Source organism: Pituophis catenifer, unplaced genomic scaffold (genome assembly GCF_029215685.1).
Source record: "Pituophis catenifer annectens isolate HBS135680 unplaced genomic scaffold, rPitCat1.0.hap2 SCAF_13, whole genome shotgun sequence".
In the NCBI taxonomy this organism is placed as follows: Eukaryota; Metazoa; Chordata; class Lepidosauria; order Squamata; family Colubridae; genus Pituophis; species Pituophis catenifer.
In genome coordinates, this window is record NW_027256893.1 from 24,138,752 (window position 1) to 24,166,448 (window position 27,697).

At 47.3% G+C, this 27,697-nt stretch overlaps 1 protein-coding gene across 3 annotated transcripts in view; it reads right to left on the bottom strand.

The window, feature by feature from the left end:
• Window positions 1–27,697, bottom strand: part of GSE1 (Gse1 coiled-coil protein) — a 233,702-nt gene that overhangs the window by 24,747 nt on the left and 181,258 nt on the right. For all 3 annotated transcript variants that reach the window (XM_070952873.1, XM_070952871.1, XM_070952872.1), the window contains 2 exons: window positions 18,727–18,945; window positions 4,047–4,246 (listed from right to left, as the gene is read on the bottom strand). In XM_070952873.1, the coding sequence (XP_070808974.1) occupies window positions 4,047–4,246; window positions 18,727–18,945 (419 nt within the window). The remainder of the gene's footprint in view (window positions 1–4,046; window positions 4,247–18,726; window positions 18,946–27,697) is intronic.

Sequence of the window (27,697 nt, forward strand, 5' to 3'; positions counted from 1 at the left end):
CATTAATGGGTCCACGTTGGCTTGGAAGACAGGATCAAGTGGCGGGCCAGAGGGTCTTCTGCCAGTCACCCTTCTTATCAATGACATGACGAGGGACTTGGGGGGGACATTTGTCAAATCTGCAGAAGACACAAAGCCGGGAGGGAGGAATAATATTTTAGAAGAAAGGAAAACGACTCAAAAAGATCTAGACAGGCAGGAGCAACGGGCAGAAATGAAAAGGATGGACTTTTCCCCCGGTTAATGTCAATGTTGTGTGTCTGGATACAAAAAATGAAAGATCCAAGAATAAGATGGAAGCGTTGGCTTGACAACAGAGCCTGGGGAAAGGATTTGGGTCTCCTTGTGACCTCAGTTAAATCCGAGTCAGCAGTGTGATGCAGCTGCTAAAAGACAAATACTTGGTGTCCAGACATTGATCCACTCTTATATGTCCTGGTAGGTGTCTAGTTCTGGGCATCGTAGCCTCAGAAGGACAACAGCAAAGTGGAGCTTTGCTATACGTCAACGACAGTGACTACTTCTTGAAGTGATGGGTTCTCCTTTCCTGTCAGTCATCAAACCCACTTAGAGTCCATCTGGCAGAGATGGGCCCTGCAATGTGTAGGTGGCCAGACTAGATGGCTTCTAGGATTCCTTCCAACTTTGTGGTTTTTTGCTCCCTTGTTTTATGCAGTTGGGATAATCCTTCCATGAGCAAAATTCTGAACTTTTTCCCCCTCACTCCCTTCCCTTCCAGTAGAGAGAAATGTCTTGTGAGGATCCTGGAAAATTGCTAGCAAAGAAGACCATCCATCCTAGGGGAGAAGAGGCATTAGGGCTCCAGGAGGCAAAGAAGCCATTTGATGCCCTCGGAGATGGACCCGGTCTGGTCTGGTCTGGTCTGGTCCGGTCGAGGAGAGAAGCTGCAGGATCAGCTCCAAGGAAAGGAAGGAGAATCCTTCCGTGCTGCGTCTCTGCTGCTGCTTGAGATGCGCCTCCACCGGGGAGAAGATGGCGAGGAGCGGGGTGGAGCCAGGACAAGGAGCACCATCAGTCATTCTCCCTGTGCAATCTCTGCCAGCGAGGCCACGAGACATGGCCTATTAGCTTTAAAATAGACCATTCTTCATTCCACACAGCCGTTCAAAGACGGTTTGATCTCTCGGAAACGTCTGGCCTCTAATGGATGGGCATCGGCCACTGATTTGAGCCTTTTGGGAGCCTTTCTTGGCCCCCTCCCACTTCTCCTTTGACCAGGCACTGTCCCTCTCTCCCCCAGCCTCCCCCCCCCAGAAAGAACGAAAAGGCTTCCATCAAAGCTCTCCACGAGGATGGATGGCTCACATCATCCGTTGAGTCAGCTCCCGCGCTCTCTCTCCTCCGCAGAGCGCTCCCTGGTGGCATTAGGGCTTCGTTAGCTTCAAATTGTTGGAGCAGATAAATTATCGCCTCCTCTCGAGGGTGACGGCCCATTCCAGGGGCAGAGGGCTTCCGTCTGAAGCGATGGGTTTTGGCAGGGGAGGAGGAAGAAAGGGCCAAGCAGGGGGAGGCAGGAAGCTCAGCCTTGCCAAAACGCTGGGAGCGATGGTGGCCAGACGAGAACGCTGTCTCACTGCTGCCTAAAGAGACACGCAGGGCTGGGAAGACGGATTCGGGTTTCAAAAGCTCAGAAAAAGCCCAAGGAAAGGAGGGCGGCCAACAGATGGCATGGCAAAGCCACCCAGAGCCCTGGATGATCAAGGGGTCTCTGAGGGTCAACCCGCTGAAGGAGAGGTTCTTTTGCTCCGTCCTGCCTGCCCAATATCCTGTTGCAGCGAAAAAAAAGGAATATTCAAATATTCATCCCAGCATCTTCCATTCAGGATACCCACATTTCATTCATCCACTCTGTTCCCCTCATCTTTTTTTGCAAACCAGGCCTGAGAACGCTACCTTTTCATTTCAACGAGATCAAAGCTCTCCTCTCTCTCTCTCTCTCTCTCTCTCTCTCTCTCTCTCTCTCTCTCTCTGTGTGTGTGTGTGTGTGTGTGTGTGTGTGTGCATTTTGTGCGTGTTTGTTTCTCTGCTGGGGCATCATCTGTACGGCTCTCGCAAGCACTGGGGAGATGGCTGCCTCTTCCCCTCCCCTCTCCTTTTCTCTTTGTGGTTTAATTAGTATTTCCAAGAGCTGTGATCCCGCTGGGAAACCGGGTAAAATACAAGGGAAGGATAACCACCAACAATGATTCTTAATTAGTGGATGCTTCAGCTCTCTGCCACCGTCTGCAAGAGAGTAAGAGGGAAGAAAACAAAATTGCAAGCAGCAAATATAGCCAGACAGTCTGGCCCGATCTGGGAAGGAGCCTCAGAGGACGGGGTGTGTGTGTCTCTTGCACGGATGAGAGAAGCTATTATGCTCTACTTGTTGCTTAATCCAAAACACAGGCGAAGTTGGTGTTGTGTTCTCCCAGCTGGGAACCTCTGCCATAAATACACGATGTGCTTTGTTGCCTTAAATTAGGCTTCCGCAATCTGGTGTCCCTCCAGATGTGTCGCTACCCAATGCTCAGCCTCTCTAGTTAGCCCAGCGCGGTTAACCCAACGCATTAAGAGGGCATCAGGTTGAGCTGCGCTCTGCCAGGTGTTCAATGGGCTGGCTTGGCTCTCCTAGACAATCAATAAACCTTTGTGGATAGAAAGGAGAAACGGGAAGTCTTTGTTCTGAATTCAGCCCACAGCATCCTCGCCTCCGCTCCGCACTTCAATAGCTGCGGCCGGAGAAGAAGAAGAAGAAGCGTGAGCCGAGACAGATGGAAACCCGGGAGGGAAAGAGCTATGAAACCAGCCTCGTTCCAGAAGCCTTTCGACCCTGCTTCCTTCCTTCCGTGAGCCCTGAAGCCCCAGGAGGAAATGCTGAAGGACACGGAGAAGAAGAAAAAGGAAGGGGAACACTATCACATTAAAGGTTTATCAGCAGGAAGAGAATAATGATTTGCTCTTGGTTATCTGAAAGGTCCGAAGAAGATTAATCGATTTATGGGACAATGCCAATGGGTTGAATGTTAGGGGAAATATTAAGAGGCCTTTCTCTCACATGACGTAAGATTAGAAAACGGGTTACCTAGAGAGGGATAATTGACTGTTGCATAGAAAGGATCTGCTCTCCTTCATGGAAGTTCTCAAGAAGATGCTGGACAATAACAGTCATCATCACGGGGATGACCCTGGATTTTTTGCATCTTCAGTGGTGGTATTAGATGATGCTTCGTTCTAGAACAGGGGTCTCCAACCTTGGCAACTTTAAGACTTGTGGACTTCAACTTCCAGAATTCCTCAGCCAGCAAAGCTGAAGTCCACAAGTCTTAAAGTTGCCAAGGTTGGAGACCCCTGTTCTAGAACAAGAACAGGCCAACACAGGCCCTCCAGATGTTTTCCTGTAGATCAGAGCTGGCTGGGGAATTCTGGGAGTTGAAGTCCACACATCGTCCAGCGGCCAAGGTTGAGAAACACTGCTGTAGATCAAAGGGCCTCAGGCAGTGACCCCCAAAGTTTTGAGGCTTATCTCCAAAACCATCTTGAGTGCAAGTTTTAACATTCTCTACCTGTCTGTCACTTCAGTTGCAAAATGGAAAAGTATTTGCTAGAACTGAGGGATACATTATATTTTGTCACAATTTTTTTGCGCAAATCTAGCTTATGGTGGCACAGTGGTTAGATGTGGTGGCGCAGTGGTTAGAGTGCAGTACTGCAGGCTACTTCTAATGACTGCCGGCTTCCTACAATTTGGCAGTTCAAATCTAACCAGGCTCAAGGTTGACTCAGCCTTCCGTCCGTCTGAGATGGGTAAAATGAGGACCCAGATTGTTGGGGGCAATAAGCTAACTCTGTAAACCGCTTAGGGAGGGCTGTGAAGCTCTGTGAAGCGGTATATAAGTCTAGGTGCTGTTGCTATTGCTATTATGGCTTCCCAGCCCTATCTTTGGATATCAGCTTTCTTCCTCTGTGGTCTTCCCCACATATTCCCTTCCACCTTCCAAATACAAACATAGCCAACCAAGGACCCTTTTTGGATATGGGAGACTTACCTGCCGCCCTTCACTTCTCCAGACGCCGTTCACAGTTTTGGTGGGTGCAATGGTTACCACAGGAGGGGTGTTCGGCACGCTGTGCCCCCCCGGAGGAACGATGAGAGGCCCCATGGGTCCTCGCTTGGGCGTGCTTGCAGGAGAGCTGTGGTTGGTGGCTGGCGAGGAAACTGGGGAAGATTCACTGCTTATTGAAGACCCTAAAATCAGGAGAAAGAAAGGCATTGGTAGGTAGGAAGACCTGATGCAGTTCCTCCGCAATACTCAACACTTGGTGGCCCAGGAGCAGGATCCGAAATGGACATCTGGCAAGTTCTCCCACTATTCAACTTTCTCAAGATTTGACCTGCAAGAACCTCTTCCAAACACGGGTTCAGAGGCATCAAAAGCTATTGGTTGACAATTAACCAGTGGAACGACTTGCCTCCAGAAGGTGCGAATGCTCCAACACTGGAAGTTTTTAAGAAGAGATTGGACAATCATTTGCCTGAAGTGGTGTAGGGTTTCCTGTCTGAGCAGGGGGTTGGACTAGAAGACTTCCAAGGTCCCTTCCAACTCTGTTTATTCTATGCTATGCTATGCTATGCTATGCTATGCTATGCTATGCTATGCTATGCTATGCTATGCTATGCTATGCTATGCTATGCTATGCTATGCTATTCCTATTTCTATTTTCTATTTATCAATTTTTCCTGCTCCAAGGTCATTAAGTCTCTGCTGTGATCTGAGCAGAAGTGGTGTCCCAGGAGGACTCAAGCAGCTTCTGCCAGCAGCTCCTTAAAGAAGGTGCCAGCAAATGCCCTGGAGCTCCAAAACCCTCTTTCCACTGTGAATCCAGGTTGCTGCCCAAACTTAACAGGCCTTCAGCTTAGATTCCTGAACATTTGGCCAAAAGAAAACGGCTTCCATCAGGAAAGAAAAGATGGCCAGATGGAAATGGAATGGAAATGCTTCTTGAACGCCACAGCAGAAGATACTACTTGCACATAGGCCTCTCTCTTCGCACCCCAGGAGAGCATCACAATCTAGAGTTGGTATCTGCTCTCTGTAACTTTACTGAAAGAGATGAGATTTTGGATAAACAGAATAAATCCTCTCTTTTTTTTAAGCCTTCGGCAAGACTTAACCATGATTTGTAGAAAACAGTAGATGAATCTAAAGTACACCCATCTTGGAGTTACAGCGGACATGTATAGAGAAGAGGATGGTTGTTGCAGGAATACTAATAGGATGCCAATGAGGATGCCTCCTGTGATATTCTGTGGCTACTTCGGGACAAGCCCCCTACGAAGAAAACAATATATTTCAAGGAATTGTCTGTGTGTGCAGATATGAGGCACTGAAGTACAGGAGAAGTGAGAGTTAACAAAAGAAAATTCTCTTATAGAGCAAGGAATGACAATGAGTCACAAAACCGGTTCTTTCATCATCCCACATATGTACGTTCTTGAGAATGAATGCCTTTGTACTCAACTCCAACGTCCCTGGATGTTTCCAGGACATGCCAAGTTCTAGTCTGCAAAACACTGGCTGGATCTTCAAGAAATGAAACCCTTGGGGCAGATAGTGTGGCGAGTGGCCAGAGATGACCCGGTCAATGAGGGAACGGTCAGCCCTCTACAAAAAGCTGGTGGAAAGGCAGTCACATCCCCCTGCTTTCCAGAAAACATTTCTGGAGATGGATGGATGGAGAAATGGATGGAGAAAAGAGAGAGAGAGAGTGATAGAGTGGGGGGGGGGTTGTAGGAGAGGGAGAGATAGGCAAAATGACATATGTATATGAAGATTCTCCAGGTCATGGTTATACAAAGCTCTCAAAACTCATGGCACAACATAGGAGAACAAACCCACCAAGACAAGATTCAGAAGTCCATCTGCATTTCAAAGACACAGCTCACTCTCTTGAAGACAGCAAAGTCCACATTCTGGACAGAGAGGACCACGATTTGAAAGAGGGGTCAAAGAGGCCATCTACATTAAGACTGAATGGTCCTCTCTCAACAGGAGGGGGAGGGATATGACACCACCGATCTCTTGTTTACAACACAGTCCTTTCAGCAGTTCCAAAAAGGCTCCACGCCCATTTGAACTATTCAGGTAACCCTGAGGGCAGAGATCGACCTCCAAGTGGTCTCAATGGCTCTCAAGAAGAGTGCTAACAACCAGATGACTGCAAGGAATATGAATATGAGAAGCAAAAACATCTTCAAGGAAAAAACCAGTCTGGTTGCCCTTTGAAAAAAGCACTTTTGGGACAAAATGACTTGACAGAACCCAGATTTTTATTTCCTTATACAGATATGAAACATCTGAAATGAAGAGAGTGAATGCTTTGAACCAGAAGTCTCCAAACTTGACAACTTTAAGACTTGTGGGCTTCAACTCCCAGAATTCCTCAGTCAGAAGCTGATTCCCCAGTCAGAATTCCCCAGTCAGCAGGAGGTGAAGTCCACATTTGGAGACCTCTGTTCTAAAACAGAGAACTGCTGATGGCAGGAAAAGAGTTTAGTCCTCTCTTAACCCTCATTCACGTTCACTCAACATAGCTGAAGAGTGGACAGTAGTTAGCTCAAAACAACCCCAGGCTGTTTGGATAAAAACTAACTACCCTCCTCCATCCCTATATTCTCTGGGTTATATCATTTGCATGACACACTTTCTTAAGCCAGTTGAGTGAGTCACAGATCCCAGCTTTGAGGAGAAGACAAGCTATGTCCCTTCCTTCTTTTGATTCAGGTTTGGAGAAAGTCTGAATTTGGAGAAAGTGGTTCCTCCCGCTTCTGGTGCAGTCAAGAGAGAAATGGCAGCCCAATCAGCAACCTGGCCAGCTGGCAAAAGGAGTGTAAGGAACGAAAGGGAAGGGTTCGATCCAGGTTGAAAATTATCTGCAAGAACTATTCACTGTGACATTACAACAGCCAGCGTAATCTAGAATTGTTCTCTATCAAAGTTCCTCAAGAACTTGAAACCCTAAATTAGGAGTCCAACCTTGGCAACGTTCAAGACTTGTGAACTTCAACTGGGGAATTGTGGGAGTTGAAGTCCACAAGTCTTAAAATGGCCAAGGTTGGACACCCCTTCGGTTCTCGTGTTTAACCTGAGGTCACAAGGAGACCCAAAAACATCTTGCTGGAGATCTAGCAAGGGTGGGCCAGGTCTTTCTCTTCTTTGCTCCAACACCCTGTAGGTGGGGAATCCATTGGCTGTTCTTAAGAGGTTCCTCAGCCTTTGGTTCACAGCCTCTGTGGATCAAGAGATGACCAAATATGGACAACCTTGAGAAGAGGACTCCAAAGAACAACTGAAAGCCCAACAAAGGAAGAGCCCTCAACCTTTTACCCATGGTGGCTCCCGTGCTTTATTAATTATTCCCTGGCTCTGGCACCCTACCTTCCTTCTGGAGAGCCACCATGCTGCCGGCTCTTGACAAAGGAAGCCGCAGATATGGATTTGACACCCACCGAAGTCTATCTTGTCAGCGCGAGGCCGACAACAATTAGCAGCCTTAATCCCCTTTGAGCTGGGAAGCCATTACTCACCGCGCAAGAGCCTTATCAATCAATACCATCACAAAGAAGCGGGCAATTAATGAAGCTAAAGTCTTACTTCAGAAGCCTTAATTCTCACTGTGTGGCTTGGGAAAGGGAGGGTTTGTGATCGTTATAATTAACTGGCGGTATTCAGCCAGGAGTTATTCAGTGAAACTAATCTGGGCTTGGAGATGACAAGAGGCACCGTGTGGCACCGTCACCTTTGTTATTTGACCTCCTGCTTTCCATTCACTGATAGCAGATTAGCAGGCAAGGCTGACAGGCAAAGGTAATTAACAGCTGAGACCCTCGGAAGTCACACAGGCAGGCGAGGGGGTAGGGCTGGGGGGGAGTGGGAGAGCGAACAAGGCCCAGCATGGATCTGAACCTGCCGAAGCTCGCCATCTGCAAACAGCTCCAATGCCCCTCCTTAGAAGAAGGAATGCTTTTTCCAGGTCCCAGAGGTGCTCCTCAGGCTTCCAGGAGAAGTCAGTCCATATATGGATCTCTGGCCTGGACCCATGGGGCAAAAGTGGAAGAGGAGGAGGAAGCCATCTTGTACCTCCAGATTCTTTTCTGCCAGCCCTGGACCAAGAGGGTTGAATTGGGTGGCCTCGTAATTGTTCAGAGTGGCCTTCAAAACGTGGTCCGTGAGATGCCAGAGCTCCAGCCCTGTTTTTGGATGGACTGTAGAAACCTTTCTTCCCCTCATTGAAATTTTCAGAAGTTGTAGGTGCTTCATCACTGGAAGTTTTTAAGAAGAGACGGGACAGTCACTTATCTGAAATGGTCCAGGGTCTCCTGTGTGGGCAGAAGGTTGGACCAGAAGACCTCCAAGCTCAATTGATTGATTGATCATCCAAAGCAAGAAATACAGACTTTCTGAAATCCTTGAGTTTTGCTCCTAGAGCAGTGTTTCTCAACCTTGGTAGCTTGAAGATGGGTGGACTTCAACTCCCAGAATCCCCCAGCCAGCACTGCTGGCTGGGGGATTCTGGGAGTTGAAGTCCACCCATCTTCAAGCTACCAAGGTTGAGAAACACTGTCCTAGATGCATGCCATGGCCATCCCTGGGCCCAAATACCAAAGGGACAATTAAGTCCCAGCTCGGAACTGGAGAAGGACCAGGGAATGTCCTTCCCAGAGGCTACTGGATAAGGCACATTTTCCTCCGGAACAGGCTTTTCAGACCAGATCGGAATTTTTAATTTCCTGCTTGCTAGGATCAGCAGGGAGGATGGAGCCAAGCCATGTCTCTCTCTCTCTCCTACCGCAAAATATTGTGTGGTTAGTAGGTAGGTGGAAAGGAAGGAAGGGTCTCTATAGGTGAGTCTCTCTGAAACGTCTGTCCCAGGACTTCCTGCTGCATCCTCGGGGTTTCATTTTACAGGTGACCAAAGGTGTTAAAACCATTTGGTCACAGGTAATCCTCGACATACAATCGTAACAGAGACTGGAATTTCATTCGTATGTCATGATGGTGGATAAGGAGACGCACTCAGGGAACTGGCTCAATTTTACAACCTTTTTGTGACAGTGGTTAAAGACAATTTCTGGCAAAAAAAAAATATCGTACATCACATCATCGCAGAAAGCTAAAGGTAAGATGGTTGCCAAGGGCCGAATTATGAGCATTTGGAACTCCAGAACCAGGTGATACATATATTGGGTGGGTGTTTTGTAATTTAAAATGGTCACTAAGCAACCGGTCCTTAACTGAGGACTACCTGTATTTCTGGAAGTCCAACGATAAGACTGGAAAAGACGAACAAATAGGGAGTGCAGAGAGTCCACCCCCTGCCCTCCAAGGAAGGCCCTTTCCCTCTGGTCAGCAGTTTAGGAGCAATGAAACACCAGCAATATAGGTCGTCCTTGACTTACAAACATTCATTTAGTGACCTTCAAACTTACAACAGCACTGAAAAAAAGTGACTTATTGCCGATTTTCACAGCTACAACCATTGCAGAGTCCCCATGATCAATGATCCAAATTCAGATTTATGACGGTTAGTGTCCAGGGGGTTATACGATCTCGTTTTGTGTCCCTTCTGGTAAGCAAACTCAATGGGGAAGCCAGATTCACAAAACAAGCGTGTTATTTGACAGCTACAGTGGTAAAATGGGGCAAAACTCACTTAGCAACTGTCTTGCTCAGCAACAGAAATTTTGGGCTCAATTGCCATCATAAGCCAAGGACTACCTGTAGTTATTTCCACTTTCTAGAGTCTACCCAACTGGCAGGTTGTCCCAACGTCGTATTCGGGGGGGGGGGGTCCAATACGGTGTTGACACATTCCCTCCTCCCCACCCCCTCCCCACCCCCTCCCCAGCCTCGGCAGAAACACACACAAAGCCACTTTGAACTCCCCGAGTTCCCAGAACTCAATTAACATCCATTTGATATCAATAAATATGCTAAGCAGCTTCCTGTTTTCAAAAGGCCCCACGCTAACCAGACGCACCAACGCACAATCCGCTCGGCTGCTTCCGAAGCTCTGCTGGCTTCTCTTTGGAGATGAAAGGGAATGGATTTGCAAGGAGAAGGCTTTGCCCTTCCAGGACCCCAGAGGCCGGGCACTCCAGTTGTCGCCTGGCATCCACAGGGCAGCTTGTGTTTCCTGCTGAGCTAGAAGGCACCGTATTCCTGTCTCAAGGCGAGGGTGGCCTTTCTGGGCTCAGCTGGGCTCCAGGAGCTGCTCTAGATCTTTCTGACCTTCTCAGAACCATGTGGGATAAAATCGCACGGATGCAGCATAGAACCTTTTCTCTGCCTACCTTCTTTTTTAAAAAAAATAATCTTATAAAAAGTTTTTTAAAAGATGAACAGGGAGGGAGGGAGGGAAGGACGGAAGGACGGAAGGAAGGAAGGAAGGAGAGGGAGGGAGGCAAGGAAGGAAGGAAGGAGAGGGGAGGGAGGGAGGGAGGAAGGAAAGGAGAGGGAGAAAGGGAGGGAGAAGAAGGAAGGAAGGAAGGAAGGAAGGAAGGAAGGAAGGAAGGAAGGAAGGAAGGAAGGAAGGAAGGAAGGAAGGAAGGAGAAATGAAGAAAGGTAAGAGGAAGAAGGAAGGAAGGGTGGGAGTGGGAAGAAGGGAGGGAGGGAGGGAGGGAGGAAGGAAGGAAGGAAGGAAGGAAAGAGAAATGAAGAAAGGTAAGGGGAAGAAGGAAGGAAGGGTGGGAGAGGGAGGGAGGAAGGCAGGAAGGAAGGAAGGAAGATCAAAGAATTAATCTTTGATGGACTTTTGCTGACTGGACTGAACCACAACTTTAAGGATTTGTTTATAGATAAGAGATGGGCTATTGGAAAACATTTGTTATATTTTAAAAGAAGTTAATACGTTACAAAAATTGTTTATCTTGCTGTGATGAAGGGGGGAAGTCATTTTTTTATATATTTCTTTTCTTTTTACTATATTTTTTCCCCTATTTTTCTTCTTTTCTGCACTTTTCTTTCTTTTCTTTTCTTAGTTTGTATTTGCTTTTATTCTTGTTCATTGTAATATTTAATGAAATCATTGTAAAAAAGAAAGAAATCAGAGAGATTTTTCCCCAAAAAACACCGGTCCAAAACCTTCTGCCCTGCACTTTAAGATAAATGCAAGGCAGGACATTTTTTAGAATGTGATTTTATGTTCTGCTTTTTGTGTTTTCTTTGGCCCCTTCCTTTAGATCCTGGAGGATTCTAAAGTTTGCTTGTTGCTCTTTGTATTTCTCCTGGCCTTTGTCCCAAAGGTGCTTTTTCAAGAGGCAACTGGGCTCTCTGGTTTTTCTTTGAAAATGTTTTGCTTCTCATTTTCTCAGAGCTGAAGAAGCTTCTTGGATGAGAAGCGAAACGTCTTCAAAGAAAAACCTAGGAAGTCCAGTTGCCTCTTGAAAAAGCACCTTTGGGACAACCATGACTTGGAGGACTGAGACTCTCCGTAGACATCTGGCCTTTAGTTCTCCAGTCTCTGAAATCCAAAGGGTCAAATTGAGAAGGGGGTCTTCTCAACTGTACCGAACGCTCAGCCTTTTGGGTGGTGGGTTCTCTGTTGAAGAAATGAAACGAAAGTTCTGCTTCCCTGTGGAAATCTACCCAACCAACTCCTTCTATTTTGAGATGGGATTTGAATCCCTTTTAATTGTGCCCAGGTTTTTAACGATTGATTTTATTCTTTCTGTTGACTCTTGTTTTGTGCTGATGCACTTTTAAATAATTTCGATCGCGAACCATTTCCAGCGGCTGTTTTATTGCTTTGGGTTCCCTTTTTGAGAAGCGTCTTGGGAGAGATAGATATTGTAAAAGAGGAGGTAACCATTGATTAGAGGAAATTAAACAAACTGTCCCTGGCAGAGGTGCGCCTCTGAAAAACGTGTCCTTTACCTTGGGGTTAGACACGGACTCTCGTTTCCTCTAAGTGGCTGCATTTCACACTTGCACGGATATTGGTTGCAAGCACAGTTCACACAACAAGAATTCCTTGCTCAGGCAGGTCACAAGGGTGGAGAATGAACACAAGTGGTTCACCTCCCAACAGCGTGCAACCACAGTGCTGAACCTCCTGTCCCCACAATTGGTTATGCCACCAGCATAAAGGGGCATGGGGGAGTATGGAAACACTCGAATCCTATTCTGCTCTTTCCTCACCAGATTTACAAGCCACAATTTAAAGAACAGGTAATGCGTCTGCCAACAGTGTGTGCATTTCACAAGTGTGGCCTTGTTTTCCTGTTTTTTTTTTTTTCCAAAAACAGGACAACCCCAATTCTGGTTGTTGTTTTTTTCCTTTTTAAGAAAAATTTTTTGGAGGATCTACATACCTGCAGACCCCTCCCAGCCACCCACCCTTTTGCTTCTCTAATCCAAATTAAAAATGGGCTTTTCTTCAAGGCCCATTTTTGCTTTTTACCTGGGATTCTCAACCCCGTTGCATTTAATGCTTATTTAATCTCCTCGTGCTGCAGATACAGGAATTCACTTCCCTAAGTTCTATTTTTCCATTTAATGCAACAGAGAAAGTTGCAGAGAAACTATGAAGACCCCCACCCAAATACCAGCCAAATGGGATCCACCGATCCTGAGCTCTCTCTTCAATACATCAGGTTATTTATTCCTCGATTAGCACCTGAGAACGCAGCTTCTGGACATGCCTTTCACTAAGACGTTGAACTTGGCTTGATACTGTACACAAAACAGCCCTGCCACTCAACGATCTTTCTTTCCATCAATTCTCTCCAAATTTCACTCTTTCTACCTTTCCTTCACTGCTTCCCACTATTCCTGATCTTGCATTAAAAAACCCTCAATTGATCCCTCGCCAGAACCCGGAGAGGGAGAGTAGCCTCCAAGCTGAAAAAGAGTTCCTCCCTTCTTCCTTTTATTTCCTAGCCATCAAATCATACCACTATTACATCTAAATCAACAAAGAAGAAAAGCTTTCTGCCAGTTGGTTTTTTTTTTTTCCCCTCCATTTCATTTCCAACCAAATCTTGCTGGGGCAGATATTTATATATAGCTTGCAAAGGGGAAATTACGGCACGGAGTGTGTGTGTGGGGGGGGGGGAAGAAAGCTGGAGGAAGTCAGGCCCACCTCAGGAAATCAATGTCCGAATCCTCTAATGTGGCTTTTGATGGGCTAAGCAGTCGGCAGCGGGAGAGGGAAGGGAGAAGGGGGATTGGGAAGCCACTGTGGGGAAAATTGGGGAGGGAACGGAAAGATGAGAGAAGAAGAGGTGAAGCATTTTCTAATCTATAGCATTTCGCAAATTGATTTCCCCTTTAGGGAGAAGAGAAAAGGAGGGAGGCCGTACTCCGATGATTAACACTCTCTGAAGAAAGAACCGGTAATTTCCACCACAATAATACATTTTCTGCCTCTATCAAGCCTCTTTCCCTCCGCTCACTCGTAGCATTTAAGTGTCTGATTAGCTTGGCCTGCTTTAGCCTTCCTTTGACGGAGAGCTTGGAAACGTTCAGCTGCGTTGCAACTTGCCTTGCCTACAACCTCAATTCCGGGAGAGGCAAAGCGGCCACGAAGGGTGGGAGGTTTCAGAATGTCGTTTTATTCCCTTTCCAAGCTAGGTTTGGTCACCATAATATTTTTTTTTAAAAAAGATGTAGAGACTCTAGAAAGAGTGCAGAGAAGAGCAACGAAGATGATCAGGGGGCTGGAAGCTAAAATGTACAAAGAACGGTGGCAGGAACTGGGTATGTCTAGTTTAGTGAAAAGAAGGACTGGGGTGACAGGATAGCAGTGCTCCAATATCTCAGGTGTTGCCACAAACAAGAGGGAATCAGGCTATTCTCCAAAGCTCCTGAAGGCAGGACAAGAAGCAATGGGTGGAAACTAATCAAGGAGAGAAGCAATTTAGAACTAAGAAGCAATTTCCTGACAGAACAATTCATCAGTGGAAGAGCTTGTCTTCAGAAGTTGTGGGTGCTCCATCACTGGAGGTTTTCAAGAAGAGACTGGACAGTCACTTGTCTGGAATGATACACAGTCTCCTGCCTGAGCAGGGGGTTGGACTAGAAGACCTCCAAGGTCCCTTCCAAATCTGTTATTTTGTTATTCAGAATCGCTCTGAGCCCCGAACTGAGCATATGGGATGAATCTATAGAGCAGAGCAGGCACCTAGAGAAATTGCTTCCATACAGAGGGGGGGAAAAATGGCTTTTTCAGCCACCACTACGCTTGCGAAGTTGAGAGTAAGCTCCAGCCCTCCTTCTCTTTCCAAGCTCAAAAGCCTCCAGGTTGTTCCTTGCTCTGGGAAGGTTGCCTTTGGCTTTTCTTGTGAGCACAGATTTGCTCACCTGCAAGGAAACACCCAGGGCTGCATTCCAGCCATTCTTCATGGACTCTCAACACCAATTTAGATAATTGCTACTCACAAGGAAGCCTCTGTGTGAAGAAAGGAACAGACATGGTGGAATAACAAAGCTGACACTCTGGAACCTCAGGTGCCAAAACAGTCTCTGAGATGGCTGGGAAGAAGGTGGAGGGGTGGTGAGGAATTCCTGGTGGGGGTCAGGAGCCCCCCCCCACACACACACACTTCAAGGTGGCCTTGAGCTGGCAACTGCAAGCTGTGGATTTTTACAGCGCCAGGAAGAACAATTTCATTTCATCCTTCTCCTGCTGGGAAAGCCATCTGTTGACTCCTGGGTCTTAAGGAGATGGAAGCCTCTGGCTGCCACTGGCCCGTACAGGGCTTTTCGCTCTCAAAAACAATGCAGCAGGCACAGGTGAAATGTCCTGGCTCTCCAGTCCCCCCTCCCCAACTTTTAGAAAGAGCAAAAATGCCATTGATCCACCCCATCCTTCCATACGTGTCTGCCCATGGTGGGTTTTCCTTTCTGTTAACCTTGGGAACCCAGGTGTGAAGGCGCCCAAGGTTTGAAGGACACACCTTGGTTCTTCTGCTCCACTCATATCTGCACATCAGGAAGGGGAAACAAAGCCCCTCTTTTTACCTTCAGGAAGCCTAACAGTTCTTAAAGGGAATGTGGACATTTGCCATCCGACTCAAGCTGGGCTCCCTCGCCCCTTGTTTTTATTTGCAAAGGAACAGCTGCTCAGCAATAAGGTCATGGACCCTCCATGCCAAAGACCCATCACTCAAGGCCGCTGCCTCCAGAGAGAACAGACCCTGGGTAGCAAGTTGCCTTTGATCATGGGACCTCGGGGAGCATTTGCCAGGGCTGCTGGGCAGGGCAGCTTTCGATCTATCCTCCTCTAAGGTGGTGGCTGCTTGGCATCTCCTCCAGAGGAAGAGGGCACCATTGCTTTCAAAGGTCAAGGCAAGTGAAGATTTAAGCAGAAAAAGAAGCTCTGTCTGACTTGTAGTTCTGGCCCTGACTAGATTAAACCCCTCCTCTTCTTCTCCTCCTCGTTCTCCTCCTTTTTCCTATATTAAACTATTCTTTTTCTCTTTTTCCTTTCCCTCCTATCTAGATTATAGTCAATTATTTCTTCCTCCTCCTCCTTTCCTTCTCTTTTCCTCCACCTCTTCCTTTCTCTTCCTCCCCTCCTCCCCTTCTCCCTCCCTTTCTCTTTCTCCTCTTCCTCTTCCTCCCCCTCCTTCTTCTCTTCTTCCTCCTTCTCCTTCTCCCTCTTCCTTTTTCTCTTCCTCCTCCCCTCCTCCCTCCTCCTCTTTCTCCCTCCCCCTCCCCCTCCCCCTCCTCTTTCTCTTCCTTCTCCTCTTCCTCCCTCCCTCCCTCCTCCTCCTCCTCCTCCTCCTCCTCCTCCTCCTCCTCCTCCTCCATCATTTGTTTTCCCCCTAGCAAGCTTCTCTCTGCTGCTCCACTGACTTCCATCCCCATCTCTTCCTGCTGGCTCCTGCCTTCAACCGGGCCCCAGTTAAACAGCCCATTAAAGAGCAAAATATTCAGATGTGCATTTCACCATCCCGGCACCCAGCAGCCGCCGACGTTGCTATTTAGCGGAGGAGCTTTGGATGGTGAGAGAACAGATTTAGGAGCCTTAGGAAAAATAAAATTTCACTGAAGCATAGCAGCGGCAACGAGACCTATATTTGCAGGGGAAAGGACAGATTCTTTTCCGCGGCTCACTCCAGACTTTCTCTGGGGGTACAACAAATGATATGGCATTTGGATTACTCCGTCTGAATTGAATTTTTAAACTGCCCCCTCGAGACACAATGCCGAGGAAAGACATTAGCCCATCAAGCGGCGGGGGAGAGAAGAGAATTCAATGGCTAAAAATAAAACAAGCGTTTGAGCGGGGAGGAAGGAGCAACGGGCGAGGAGAGGTATGCCAGGAGGAGACCTGGCTGGCTCCACAAAGGATGGGGCTGGAGAACCACCCAGGCTTGCTCTGCAAAACCGTCCCCGCTGCTGGCAACGGCGAGTCCTGAACTAGCAATTTCCTCCTTCCAGAATTAGACACCGGAGCACCGGATGTCCTTCTAGAAGGACATGGTGTTTCTATCCCTCTCTGTCTTCAGAGGTTCAAGAGGCCGGCTCAGAAGGTCCCCATGGGCCCTCAGCCTCTCGCCCTTCCCTTTGGGAATCTCGACCTATTGGAGAAGTGGGGAGGAATCCGTTGCAGGGATGAGGAGATGAAGGAATGCAAGGACAGATGCATGAAGGAGAACTTCCTGGGGTGATTATAATTGGAGCATCAGTTCTCCAGCGTTTTGGTCTCAAGGACCTTTGACCGTCTTAAAGGTGATCGAGGAAAGAACCATGTAGGTTCTCTTCATCGATATTGACTATGTGAGAAATTAAAATGGAGAAACTGTATAAAGTATTGATTGATTTGACTTTGTGGAGCTCTTGAAAGGGTCTTCTTGGGGACCTCCAAAAGTCCTCAGACCCCAGTTTGAGAACCCCTGGCTTAGAACAAATGAGGTGGGGGGTTGAAAAAGCCCCCTAGGTAAAAGGAAGGCGAGAGAAGAGGGGGTTGAAAGAAGCAGTCAAAGTCTTCCTTAAGCCACTCCATGAAGGCACAGAGTTCATTTCTCCTGCTCCCTCTTTCTCAAGCTACTTCATCCTCCAGCTCTTTCCAGCCAAGGTCATTCTCCTGGTCCTCAGCCTTTGCTCCAAACTCTCTGACCCTCCTGCTCTTTGACCGCTTTGTCGTCTTCCAACATGTCAATGATGTCACGTCTACACTGACCTCAACTGCTTGGCACTCTCCGGCCCTACAAATGATTAACCCACAGCCACGGCCAAAAGGACACCGATTAATTTATTCAATCATTCAGCTCTTTTTGCCCCTAGTATGGGATGAGAAGGAAAAGGTGGGGATTTCTAGAAACCAGATGGGAAAGCCCTCCCCCCCCATCAAACGACTTCCCTTCCTCTGCTCATGACAAATCCTTCACGTGGTTGTCGGGGGTGAGGAGAGGGGTTCTGGAAATCCCATTGGCTTTGGGAAGGACAGAGAATGTCATAGCGCCAAAGAAAGACTCAAGGGAAGCCCCAAAGGTCACGATGGCATTGGTGATGGCGGCATGCTAGCTTAAGTCCTACTCTCTTTTTTCCCCCAGGGTGTTGCACCTGCAAGATACATTAGGGGAAGGGTGGGGCTTCAACTGTGAGGCCCATCTCCGGCAGATGTCCTGGCTCTGCTGCCTAGATGGCCGCATGACCGAATCTAGTTTGGAAGAATGACCCTTTCACCAAAGGATCAGAGAAAGCCTGAACGTTCCCATGGACTTGCTCAGAGTTGACTGCTTTCCCTAAAGTTTGTGTGTGGCTTTCAAAGGAGATGTGTAATTCTTGGCCTCTCTAGAACATGGTTCTAGAGCATACACATTTAACCCTGCTGGTGCAGTGGTTCAAATGCAGCATTGTGTCAAGTTTCGAGGTCAGCTTCTTATGTCAGCACTAGAGTAAATGCAGGTTGAAGTGCTGACATATTGCAGGCAAGCTCTGCCCACAGCCAGGCGTTCGATCCTGACTGGTCTCAAGGTCGCCTCAGCCTTCCATTCTTCCCAGGTCAGTAAAATGAGGGCCCAGATTGTTGGGGGCAATATGCAGATTTGATTTACCACCACAATCAAGCCCAACCAACATTTCTGTTGCTAAGTGAAATATTTGTTAAGTGAATTTGCCCCATTTTATGACCTAAAATATTTCAAGGGCAGCTTTTGCTATTCACCTTTCAACGTCAGCAATAGAAATTGTATCATTTGTGAACACTGAAGACTTGGAATAGAATAGACTGAGTTGGAAGGGACCTTGGAGGTCTTCTCATCCAACCCCCTGAACAAGAAGGGAGACCCTGTACCATTTCAGACAAATGGTTGTCCAATCTCTTCTTAAAAACTTCCACAGTGTTGAAGCATTCATAATTTCTGGAGGCAAGTTGTCCCACTGGTTAATTGTTCTCACGGTCAGGAAATTTCTCTTTAGTTCCAGGTTGCTTCTCTCCTTGATTAATTTCCATCCATTGCTCCTTGTCCTGCCTTCAGGGGCTTTGGAGAATAATTTGACCCTTCCTTTTTGATGGCAGCCTCACTCTTACTTGTAAGAGTAAGGAGGAACAAGAAAGTTGGTGAGAAGTCAAAAACTCTGTGGGCAGATCCTTTGAGATACCAAGACTGGGGAGGGCTGGGATGCCTCCTGTCTCTACTGAAGTTGCCCTACCTGGCTGGCACCCCTCGATCTCCAAACCCAAAGGATCACCAACAACTCCCCTCTCTCTCTTACCTCTGGGATCTTCAGCCTGTTTGGCTAGTTTGCGCAAGGCGGCGGCAAAGCTGGAGGAGGGCACGGCCTGGACTTGTAAAGTGCTGTTGGCTGCCGGACTGCCAGTGGGCACGAGGGCGCCATTGATAGGAGAAGGGGTCAGGGGGCTGACGGTAGCGGTAGTCCGGGTGGCGGTTGAAAGCATTCCTAGAGAGGGTGACTTTGGCTCATGGCTCATGCCTGAAACAATGAGAAAAAGAAGCCGCGTCACTGGAAGAGAAGGCATCACACTTGCATCACACACAGAGACACACACACACTCACCAAGAAGGGCCAACCAGGCGCCGAAGAACCACGTGGAGAGGAAAGAGGAAGGGACAAGGAGGGGAGGAGGAAAGATGCCCTGTTGGGATGCCCAAACAATTCTGCATTGACTTTCCAGGAAGCCTCTATGCCGGGGTGGCCCAACCTTGGCACCTTTTAAGACTCATGGACTTCTGGGAGTTGCAGTCCATGTGTCTTAAAGGTGCCAAGGTTGGGAAGGTCTGTTCTAGGCATTTTATAAGAGAAAACCTGGAGGACCATAGCTTAGAAAGGAAAAGGTTCCCTAACCCCAATTGATGTAGAAGACAAAGGACCAATATCTGGGGTAGGATGGTCCAGGAGATACCTGTCATGGAAGGAAACCAACCCACAAGCTTGGAAAACGAACCTTCACCCTCATACCTGTCCTGGCCAAACCCTCTTAACTTCTAGGACACTGCCTGCCTCCCACCTTGCCAAAAAAATGGACTGCTCTAATCAGCTGCTTTGCTAGAGGAGATCCAAAGATCATATAGTCTGATCTAAGAGTCTCTGGGATGAGATTCTTATTCTTCCATCTGCAGAACCAGATCATAGTATCTATCGCTCCTTAACCCAGCCTTCCAGAGCAGGTGGCCTCCAGGAAGGACAGAGGATGTTACATAAACACACGCACCGCCTTTTTCACATATGACACAACAAACCTGTGAGGAAGCAAGGCGCCTCTCTGCTCATAACATGTCCAAGCTAACATGACTCCAAGGATTTCCTTGGCCGCATCAATGAAATTGGAGAAGACCCATGAGTTTGTGGAAAGCCTTTCACAACCTCACCATCTACCAAAACAATGCCTTAAGTCCAGTCCAACTGACCAGAACAGATGAAAGATAACAACTTCAGTTGTGCATGTAGGTTAGCCACCCTCATAGGGCATTGAGGTCCATCCACCATCTCCCACCACCACACCAGTATCCTGTGTCCTTCCTCCCATAACCTCTGGAATTACAGGTAGCCCTTGACCACAGTTGAGCCCAACTTTTCTGTAGCTAAGCAAGACCGTTGTTAAGTGAGTTTTGTCCCATTTTACAACCTTTCCCGTCATAGTTGTTAAGCGAATTGCTGCACGTTTAAGTTAGTAACACAGTTGTTGAGTGAAACTGGCTTCCTCGTTGACTCTGCTTGCCAAATGGGATGCAACTGTCATAAATACAATTGTCAAGCATCCAAATTTTGATTGTGGGACCGCAGAGATGCTGAAATGGTCATTAAGTGTGAAAAATGGTCCTGTCAGTTTTTTCAGCACCATTTTAACTTTGAACAGTTACTAAACGAATGGTTGCACCTACTGTATGTAGCAAAACAGACAGCATTACTCTACCCACGAAGGGTTTCAGGCGGGTGGAATCCCACTGAGGTTTTTTTGCTACCCAGAGACGTCTGCTATGAGATGGGTGGCAAATCAATTCAATAAAGAAATAAAGAAATTTAAAAATAAAACATCTTTTTCTTCTGGTGACTGGAATCCTTCAGGTAGCAGGCTTGGTTGCAGACCCAGCAAGAAGAGAGTTCCTCCACCTTTCCAGTCAAATCAAGAAAAAATGCCCAAGATAAAATCGCAGCCTAACCAGAAACAACAACAATAATAATAACAATAATAAAAGAGGAAAGAAAACTGTTTGCAGGATTTCAGCCCCAGGCAAGTGAGTCTCTTTCTCTGTCTGTCTCACACTCTCTTTTCTTGGAATATTTTTTGCTTTTGGCTGCCAGCAATCTTTCTTCAGAGGCTGCTGAAGCCTTTCCAGAAAATGTCCTCGAAGCAAGGCGAGGGTGAGGGAGGGGGGTGACCGCCCAGGGAACAATGAATCCAGGCCTCTTGCAAAGAACTGGGTTAAGGAAATCAAAAAGGCTGACACAGCCGCAGCCTGAAGGTAGCTGACGGGTCTTCCATCTGTTGACAAGGTAGGGAAAGAAACCAGGTTGAGCGCAAGGAAGACAGACTTTGATTTTTTTTTGATTTTTTTTTGGAAAGAAAGTTTGGGAGGGAGAGGATGTGCCTGCCAACCCAGGTCATTTCTCCTTGGGCTGAGAGAGGTTACCAAGATCAGATGCGGAGTTGGGTAAAATTAAGGGCCTGGAGATTAAAACATATGAAGAAGGATTGCAGGAACTGGGTATGTCTAGTTTGATGAAGAGAAGGACTAGGGGAGACACGATAGCAGTCTTCCAATATCTCAGGGGCTTCCACAAAGAAGAGGGAGTCAAACTATTCTCCAAAGCACCAGAAGGCAAGACAAGAAGCAATGGATGGAAACTCATCAAGGAGAGAAGCAACCTGGGATTATGGAGAAACTTCCTAATGTTAAGAACAATTAACCGGTTGAATGACTTGCCTCCAGAAGTTGTGGGGTCTCCAACACTGGAGGATTTTAAGAAGAGATTGGACAGACACTTGTCTGAAATGGTACGGGGGTCTCCTGCTTGAACAGGGGGTTGGACTAGAAGACCTCCAAGGTCCTTTCCAGCGCTATTCTGATTGATGCTCTTTCGTCAGGTAGTCCCTCCTGAGCTCCACAATTTCCATTGTCCTTTCCTAGGATTTAAAGGCCACGTTCCACCCTTTAGACCTTCAGAGGACCAGAAAGACCTCCGGATTTGGGATCCCAAGAAGAGGACATTGGCAACTCCTTGGAGGGATGTGCCAATCGATCGTCCCTGACCCCCTTTTCCCAACCCCCAGCCTCTTGGAGATGCCGTTCCTTCTACTCTGGAATGTCAGTGTCTCCTGTCTTTGAGAGAGGAACTGCTGATGCTGGGTTCCTTAAAATAGAATTGCCAGCTAACGGCTTCATTAGCAAAGCTAAAATTAGCATCCCTCTTCAGCTTGTGTTCCAGGATGAGGGGTGGGGGAACTCCCCACCCCAAGCCAGGGACAAAGCAAGTACAGCGGGGAGATGCTTTCCCTTTGCCCTCTCCCTGCCCTAGACATTGGAAACTCTAGATCCCCTAAAGCAGGATTTCTCAGTCTCAGCAAATTGGGCTTCAATTCCCAGAATCCTTGGGGGCTGGGGAATTCTGGGAGGTGAAATCCCACACATCTTCAGGTTTCTGAGCTTGGGGGGAAGGAAACGGAGCAGAGCTGTGGATTGGAACAGTTCCGAAGAATGCTTTCTGCATGGGGTTTTAAATGGGTTTGCAAAATATTTTCGTTCTTTGGTTTGATTGTACACCCACCCATTGGGGCGAGATGGGCGGCCCTATCAATTTGGGCAATCAATATATAAATAAACGCTCAGGAACAGCACCCTTGCAAATGTGTGCACTAAGGCCTCACTTGTCATTAACAAAGATGGTCACTTTGGGATGAAAACGGAGAGATTCCTTCATCCAAAATTTGCACAAAGGGCACCAGCATGCTGCACGCCGGCGATATATAATAAAAACAGGAGAAAATCCTTGGAGCTTCAACGCAGAGACCCGTTAAAAAAACAAAGCACAAAAATCCCATCCATTCACCTTCCATCTAAGTGGGGTCACTGCTTAACAGGACCCCCTGACCAGGGTTTTAGGCAGAGGCGAGAGGAAGCTGGCTGGCCAAGAGCCAAGTCGTCTTTGTACAGAAACATATGCCGTGTCTCTGGAAAAGAGCTTCAGACAGGCAGCCATCCAAGTGGGCTTGTTAGGGAAGGGGTGGACTGAACTCTACTGCTTGCCCTCTCCCCCCCGGACCCGGCCTCTGCCTCTCTGCCCTCGTTACACACACAGCCGCTAAACGAGGCACTCTTCCCAGTTCTGCTCAGGTCAATTCACTCCCACCGCAGCTGGCAGTGAAAGCGGCATCAGTAGGAGGGGTGGAGGACAGGGAGACGAGAGGCAGCTGTCCTCTTCCAGCTGCTGGAGGAGGAGGAGGAGGAGAATAGGGTCTGTTATGTTGGGAGCCATGGTGTCTCTTCTAGCCAACCATCTCGCCTAAAGGAGTTCCCTCTTTGGATGCCACCTTGTCAACGTTGAGTCAAGTGTGACTCTATGTAGACACGAGAAGGTTGGACGTGCTGAGGTTCAGAAGGGCCAAATCTCTTTTCCACTTTCCCCTTTTGTGTTGTGTACAGTTCTGGTTTAGAATGTGCTCTCCAAGCTGGTGGCTACAACGCTCATTGCTTCTGACGCTGATGATGTTACCCAGCTGGGTCATGAGAGGTCTGCAAGAAAACAACCAAGCTCCGAGAACAGTGAGGACACCCCAGTCCTCCTCGTCCTCCTCTTTCTCCTTCTCCCCACTCCCTTCTAGCACTGAGGATGCTCCCAATGAAACGTCTGCAAGAAAACAACAAGAAAGCTCTGCCAGCTGGAGGATTCTGGGAGTTGAAGTCCACACGTCTTCAAGCTGCCGAGGTTGAGAAACATGTTTCTAACAATGTAATCCTGCTGGAACTTATCTTGTTACTCCGAGGTTCCGACTCTTCCCCACTGAGCATAAATCGACCAGCCTGTCTGGAAAGCCAGCGGCTCCTCCTGCCTTACCTCCCGTCCCCATGTTCCTCCCCCTCGCAAGCTCCCAACAACCCATAAATGGCTCAAGAAGCATTACTTATCAGTGCTCAGCCGGCCGCCTGTGGCTTCCATAATTACCTCTGCTTTCATCTCCAGCTCTTCACAGGCACCCAGCTCCGAGTTTGTGACTTTGGTGCTTTGTAATTACCAGTTAATAGCTCCGATGAATTCTCGGCTGCCAACCCCTTTCCCCCTCTTCAAGTGCCAAATCCTGCCCCCTCTTCTCCCCCCTGACAGCCCCCTTTGGGATAATTATACCACGGGAAGCAGAGCTCAGCGGGATACAACCCCCCCTTCCTCCAATTCAGCTGCAGGTCCAAATCGCGTAATCACCCCTTCTGGGTAATTTTTTATTACTGGGGGGGGGGGGGGATGTTTGTGAACAAGGACAGCCCAGGAATTCTGGGGCCCACAAAGGTGCATCTTTATCATTCCTCGGGAACAAGCCTAGCCTGGGGACAGGGGAGGGGGCAATGACATGGGAAGCCTTAGTTCCCTGTTTGTCTGCATATGATGTACCCAGAGCCACAGAGCACATGATGTCCCTTTGCTTGGCTTAGCCCCACAAGGTGGCCCTACTCTCTGTAGCAAGAGCAGCTTGCAAGGTGGCTCAAGGTTGCTATCATGGCTCAGCTGGACTGCTGCAATCCCTCTGAATGGGGCTGCCTCTAAATACAGCTGCTCTTCCACTCACAACCCATCGTTTGGCGGCTCAGCTGGAAGTCACGGCACTGAAGAAAGTGACTCACAACCGGTCCTTGGCACTTAATGACTGTTCGGACATCCCCATGGTCACGTGATCAAAATGTAGGTGCTTGGAAACTGGCCTCTATTTGGGACATTTATGTGACTGCCATTTGCGGTCTTCCCTGCCAACTTCCCGACAAGCCCAGTCAATGGGGGAAGATGGATTTGCTTAATGATTGCATGGTTTACTCAATGACTGATTTGCTTAACACCCGTGGCAGAAAAGGCCTTAAAATTGGGTACAACTCGTGTAACCTTGCTTAGCAATGGAAGTTCTGGTCGCAATTGTGGTTGTAAAGACTGCTTATCCCACTCAAAACATGCAGGGATTTAAAAAATGCAGGGGCCTATACGTTTGCGGGCACTACATGCAACACAAAGACACTATACCTGTCCCAAGAGGTTTTCAGATAAAATTGCAAGGGCTGGTTGAAAACGTTGACCTCTAAAACTTGGTATTATGATACAACCAGCCAGAATGGGTCCTTCCAAGACAAACAACCTGGAAAAGATGGTGCATGGTCCCTCACTTCTGTGACCTTAGCAGGACTTCTCCATCATAATCCATGGGCTACAGAAGAACCTTCTCAGCCTCAATGGTGATGGCCTTCAGAAGCAGGTCAAGACAAATGCCGTCCAGAGAGCTTTTGAAATTTAATTAGGAAATGACCCCATCGTATTAGATTTTTGTAGACTGCTTCCATTTTACACTGAATATTGATTGTTTCGATTATTTGTTTATGGTACCGTGGAGGTTTTATTGTTACGCGATACATTATTGTATAAATGCTCTAAGTTTGTGCGCTGCTGAGAGCCTCTTGACTAGCGACAGCATAGACGAGTAATAAATAAATTTATCTCCAAGGTTTTTCTCATTCCGGATGCTAAATCTCCGTATCACCGAGGTGCTCAGCTCAAGGAGAGCCAGTCTCAAGATACAAAAGAGGAAGAAGGGTGAAGATAGATGATGTGCACCACCACAAAACTAAAAGCAAGTCCAGGGATTTATTTAGCAATAGCTAATTTAGGAGTGGAGGAAATTTGGGGTAGCCAACCTTACCCCTTTCCTTTCCCTGGATAGTTCCATTATAACAAAGCAACTTTGTAAGATGCTTCAACCTGCACACAAACTGGAATGAGTAGACACATCACTGCACAACATGAAGGATGATCATGAGACAAAACCCTCTTTTTCCCTTCTCAATTCCAAAGAAGCCATCTTTATGGTTGACCTATTGGCCAAAGTGTAGATATTCATAGGAAGAGCCTTGTTGGAATACATCCATCTTATTCCTACATTTAATTTCTCACAGAGGCCAATTGTGGAACTCTTGTCTGAAGGAGATGGAACACGGAGTCCTCCCTCATCACTGTTCATCTTCCGCTGATACCTGAATCATACGTCCAACCCCAGAGATAACACAGAAGGTTCAAGGTAGACTTAGATATTCATATTCTCCATAACACTTAATTCAATCCCCATTTAAACTCATCCAAGTTCACTGTCACACAAACTACGATAATGAGCTCTACAGGTTAATGATGTGCTGTGGAAAGGTGTACTTTCATCTCTCGTTCTAATCAGCTTCACTGAATGACCCCTATTCCTTGGGTTTTGATAGAGGGAGAAAACCTACTTTCTTCATACCATCTTTGATTTGTACAGGCCAGAGGGAATCTTCAAAACCTAATCCTTTTCTTCTCTAGGTAATGTCTGTTTCTTCACAGGTTCAGCCTAGGAATAGTTTATGCAATCTCCCTCTTGAGTAATAGAAGTTTTCTAGCAAAACACAGAGTCCCATGCTTTGGGTGAGGAACCTCAACTGAAGGAGGCTGGCTTTCTCCACCCATGAATAGAATCGAGGCCTATTTTGCTATCTCCCTCCAAGGCCTACCAAACCAGTTTGGTGGCTTTTCTTCCTACTCATTCAGAGTTTGTCCTAAGGACAGGAGCTTCTAAATCTGCTTCTAGCTGACAGGGTTTCATCATCTGCTGGTTGAAATTCCTGACTTTTCTTGCGCCACAGGCTGCTGTACTGCCACTGTGGTACAGAACAACATACACGAAGCTTTTCCAACCCAGAAAAACCGAGAAAGCACATTCCTTCACCAGGTTTATGATGAGTTGCGTGGACCTCAAGCATTGATTGACCACAAGATGACAGCTGGAAGTCTTTCTATCTATTTGGGGTTAGATCAGTGGTGCGTAGTGGGAAACTCACACACACACCCTTCTCTTTGGAGCCTCATTTCAAGCTTTAGGAATTAAATCTGGGTTGGGCAAAACATCTGACTCCCAGTTTTTATTATTCCTTGTATCATCCAAGGGGTATCATCCATTTCTTCAGCCCCTCTTTAAAACATGAGTGAAAAGACCACCTAAATCCTCACAACATGACATGACTTAATTCTGGAAATCCATAACTGCATATGCATATATTCTTCCAGATAAAGAAAAAACTTCAGAGCTCAACAGAGCATGGAGTTGGGTGGATGGGAGACCCATGAATAAGACCTATAGAAGTGAATCAGCCCTGTATATACAATCCTGAAATCATTCAATTGCCAGAAACTCCGAACCCCTATCTATTTCCAGGATGCAGTTTCGAAAATTGAGTTGTGTAAGTCTGTGCAAAACCCTTAAAAGGTCCACCCAACCAGCCACCTCATAATTCCAGGTAAGTGAGTAGCATACCTTGTGTAAAAATTGAAGAATGTCAAGTAGATAAATATGCTCAAGCCTGTGTTTTCCACCATGCCACCCAGCCAACTGCAAGAGCCTCAGCAGAGTTAGTTCAAGATGTTCTCACAGCTGACAGCTGTCCAAAAACTGCTTTGATGGAGGGCAGCTTTGCTCAGAGGTAAGGTGGATAAGCCTCCGGTAATCCACGACACTACCGTTTTTCAACCATCGTTACATTGTTTTTTGTGCTCCACATCGTTCAATCTCTTGTGCAAACAGGTCAACCATCACCCAAAGCAACCATGCTCAGAAGCCTACGGAATGTGAAAAGGCCAGCTAGTGGCCACACAGACGTGGCCCACAGTCCATGAAAAAATGGGAACGGCTCACATCTTGCCTAGCTAAAACCCCATGTAACGGCCCCAGCGGAGTGCTGATTCTTCTGAGGTCCCTTCTCCTCAATCAAGGAGGCCCAAGAAAAGACACTGCCCATCTAAGTCCATTTTAAACATTGGACAGGTGGATCTGAATTTCTCCAGGTTTTGATGGGCAAAAAAAAATATGTTTCTCCTGCCCCCACGTCTGTGCTGACTCTTTTGTCATGGGGAATTCCACCATCATCTCTGCTCCCCCTCCCCAATGTTTGTCATCTGCATGGAGCCTTCTACCAGCAAGGACAGAGTTACAAGCCGTGGTTTCCTCTCTCTGGTC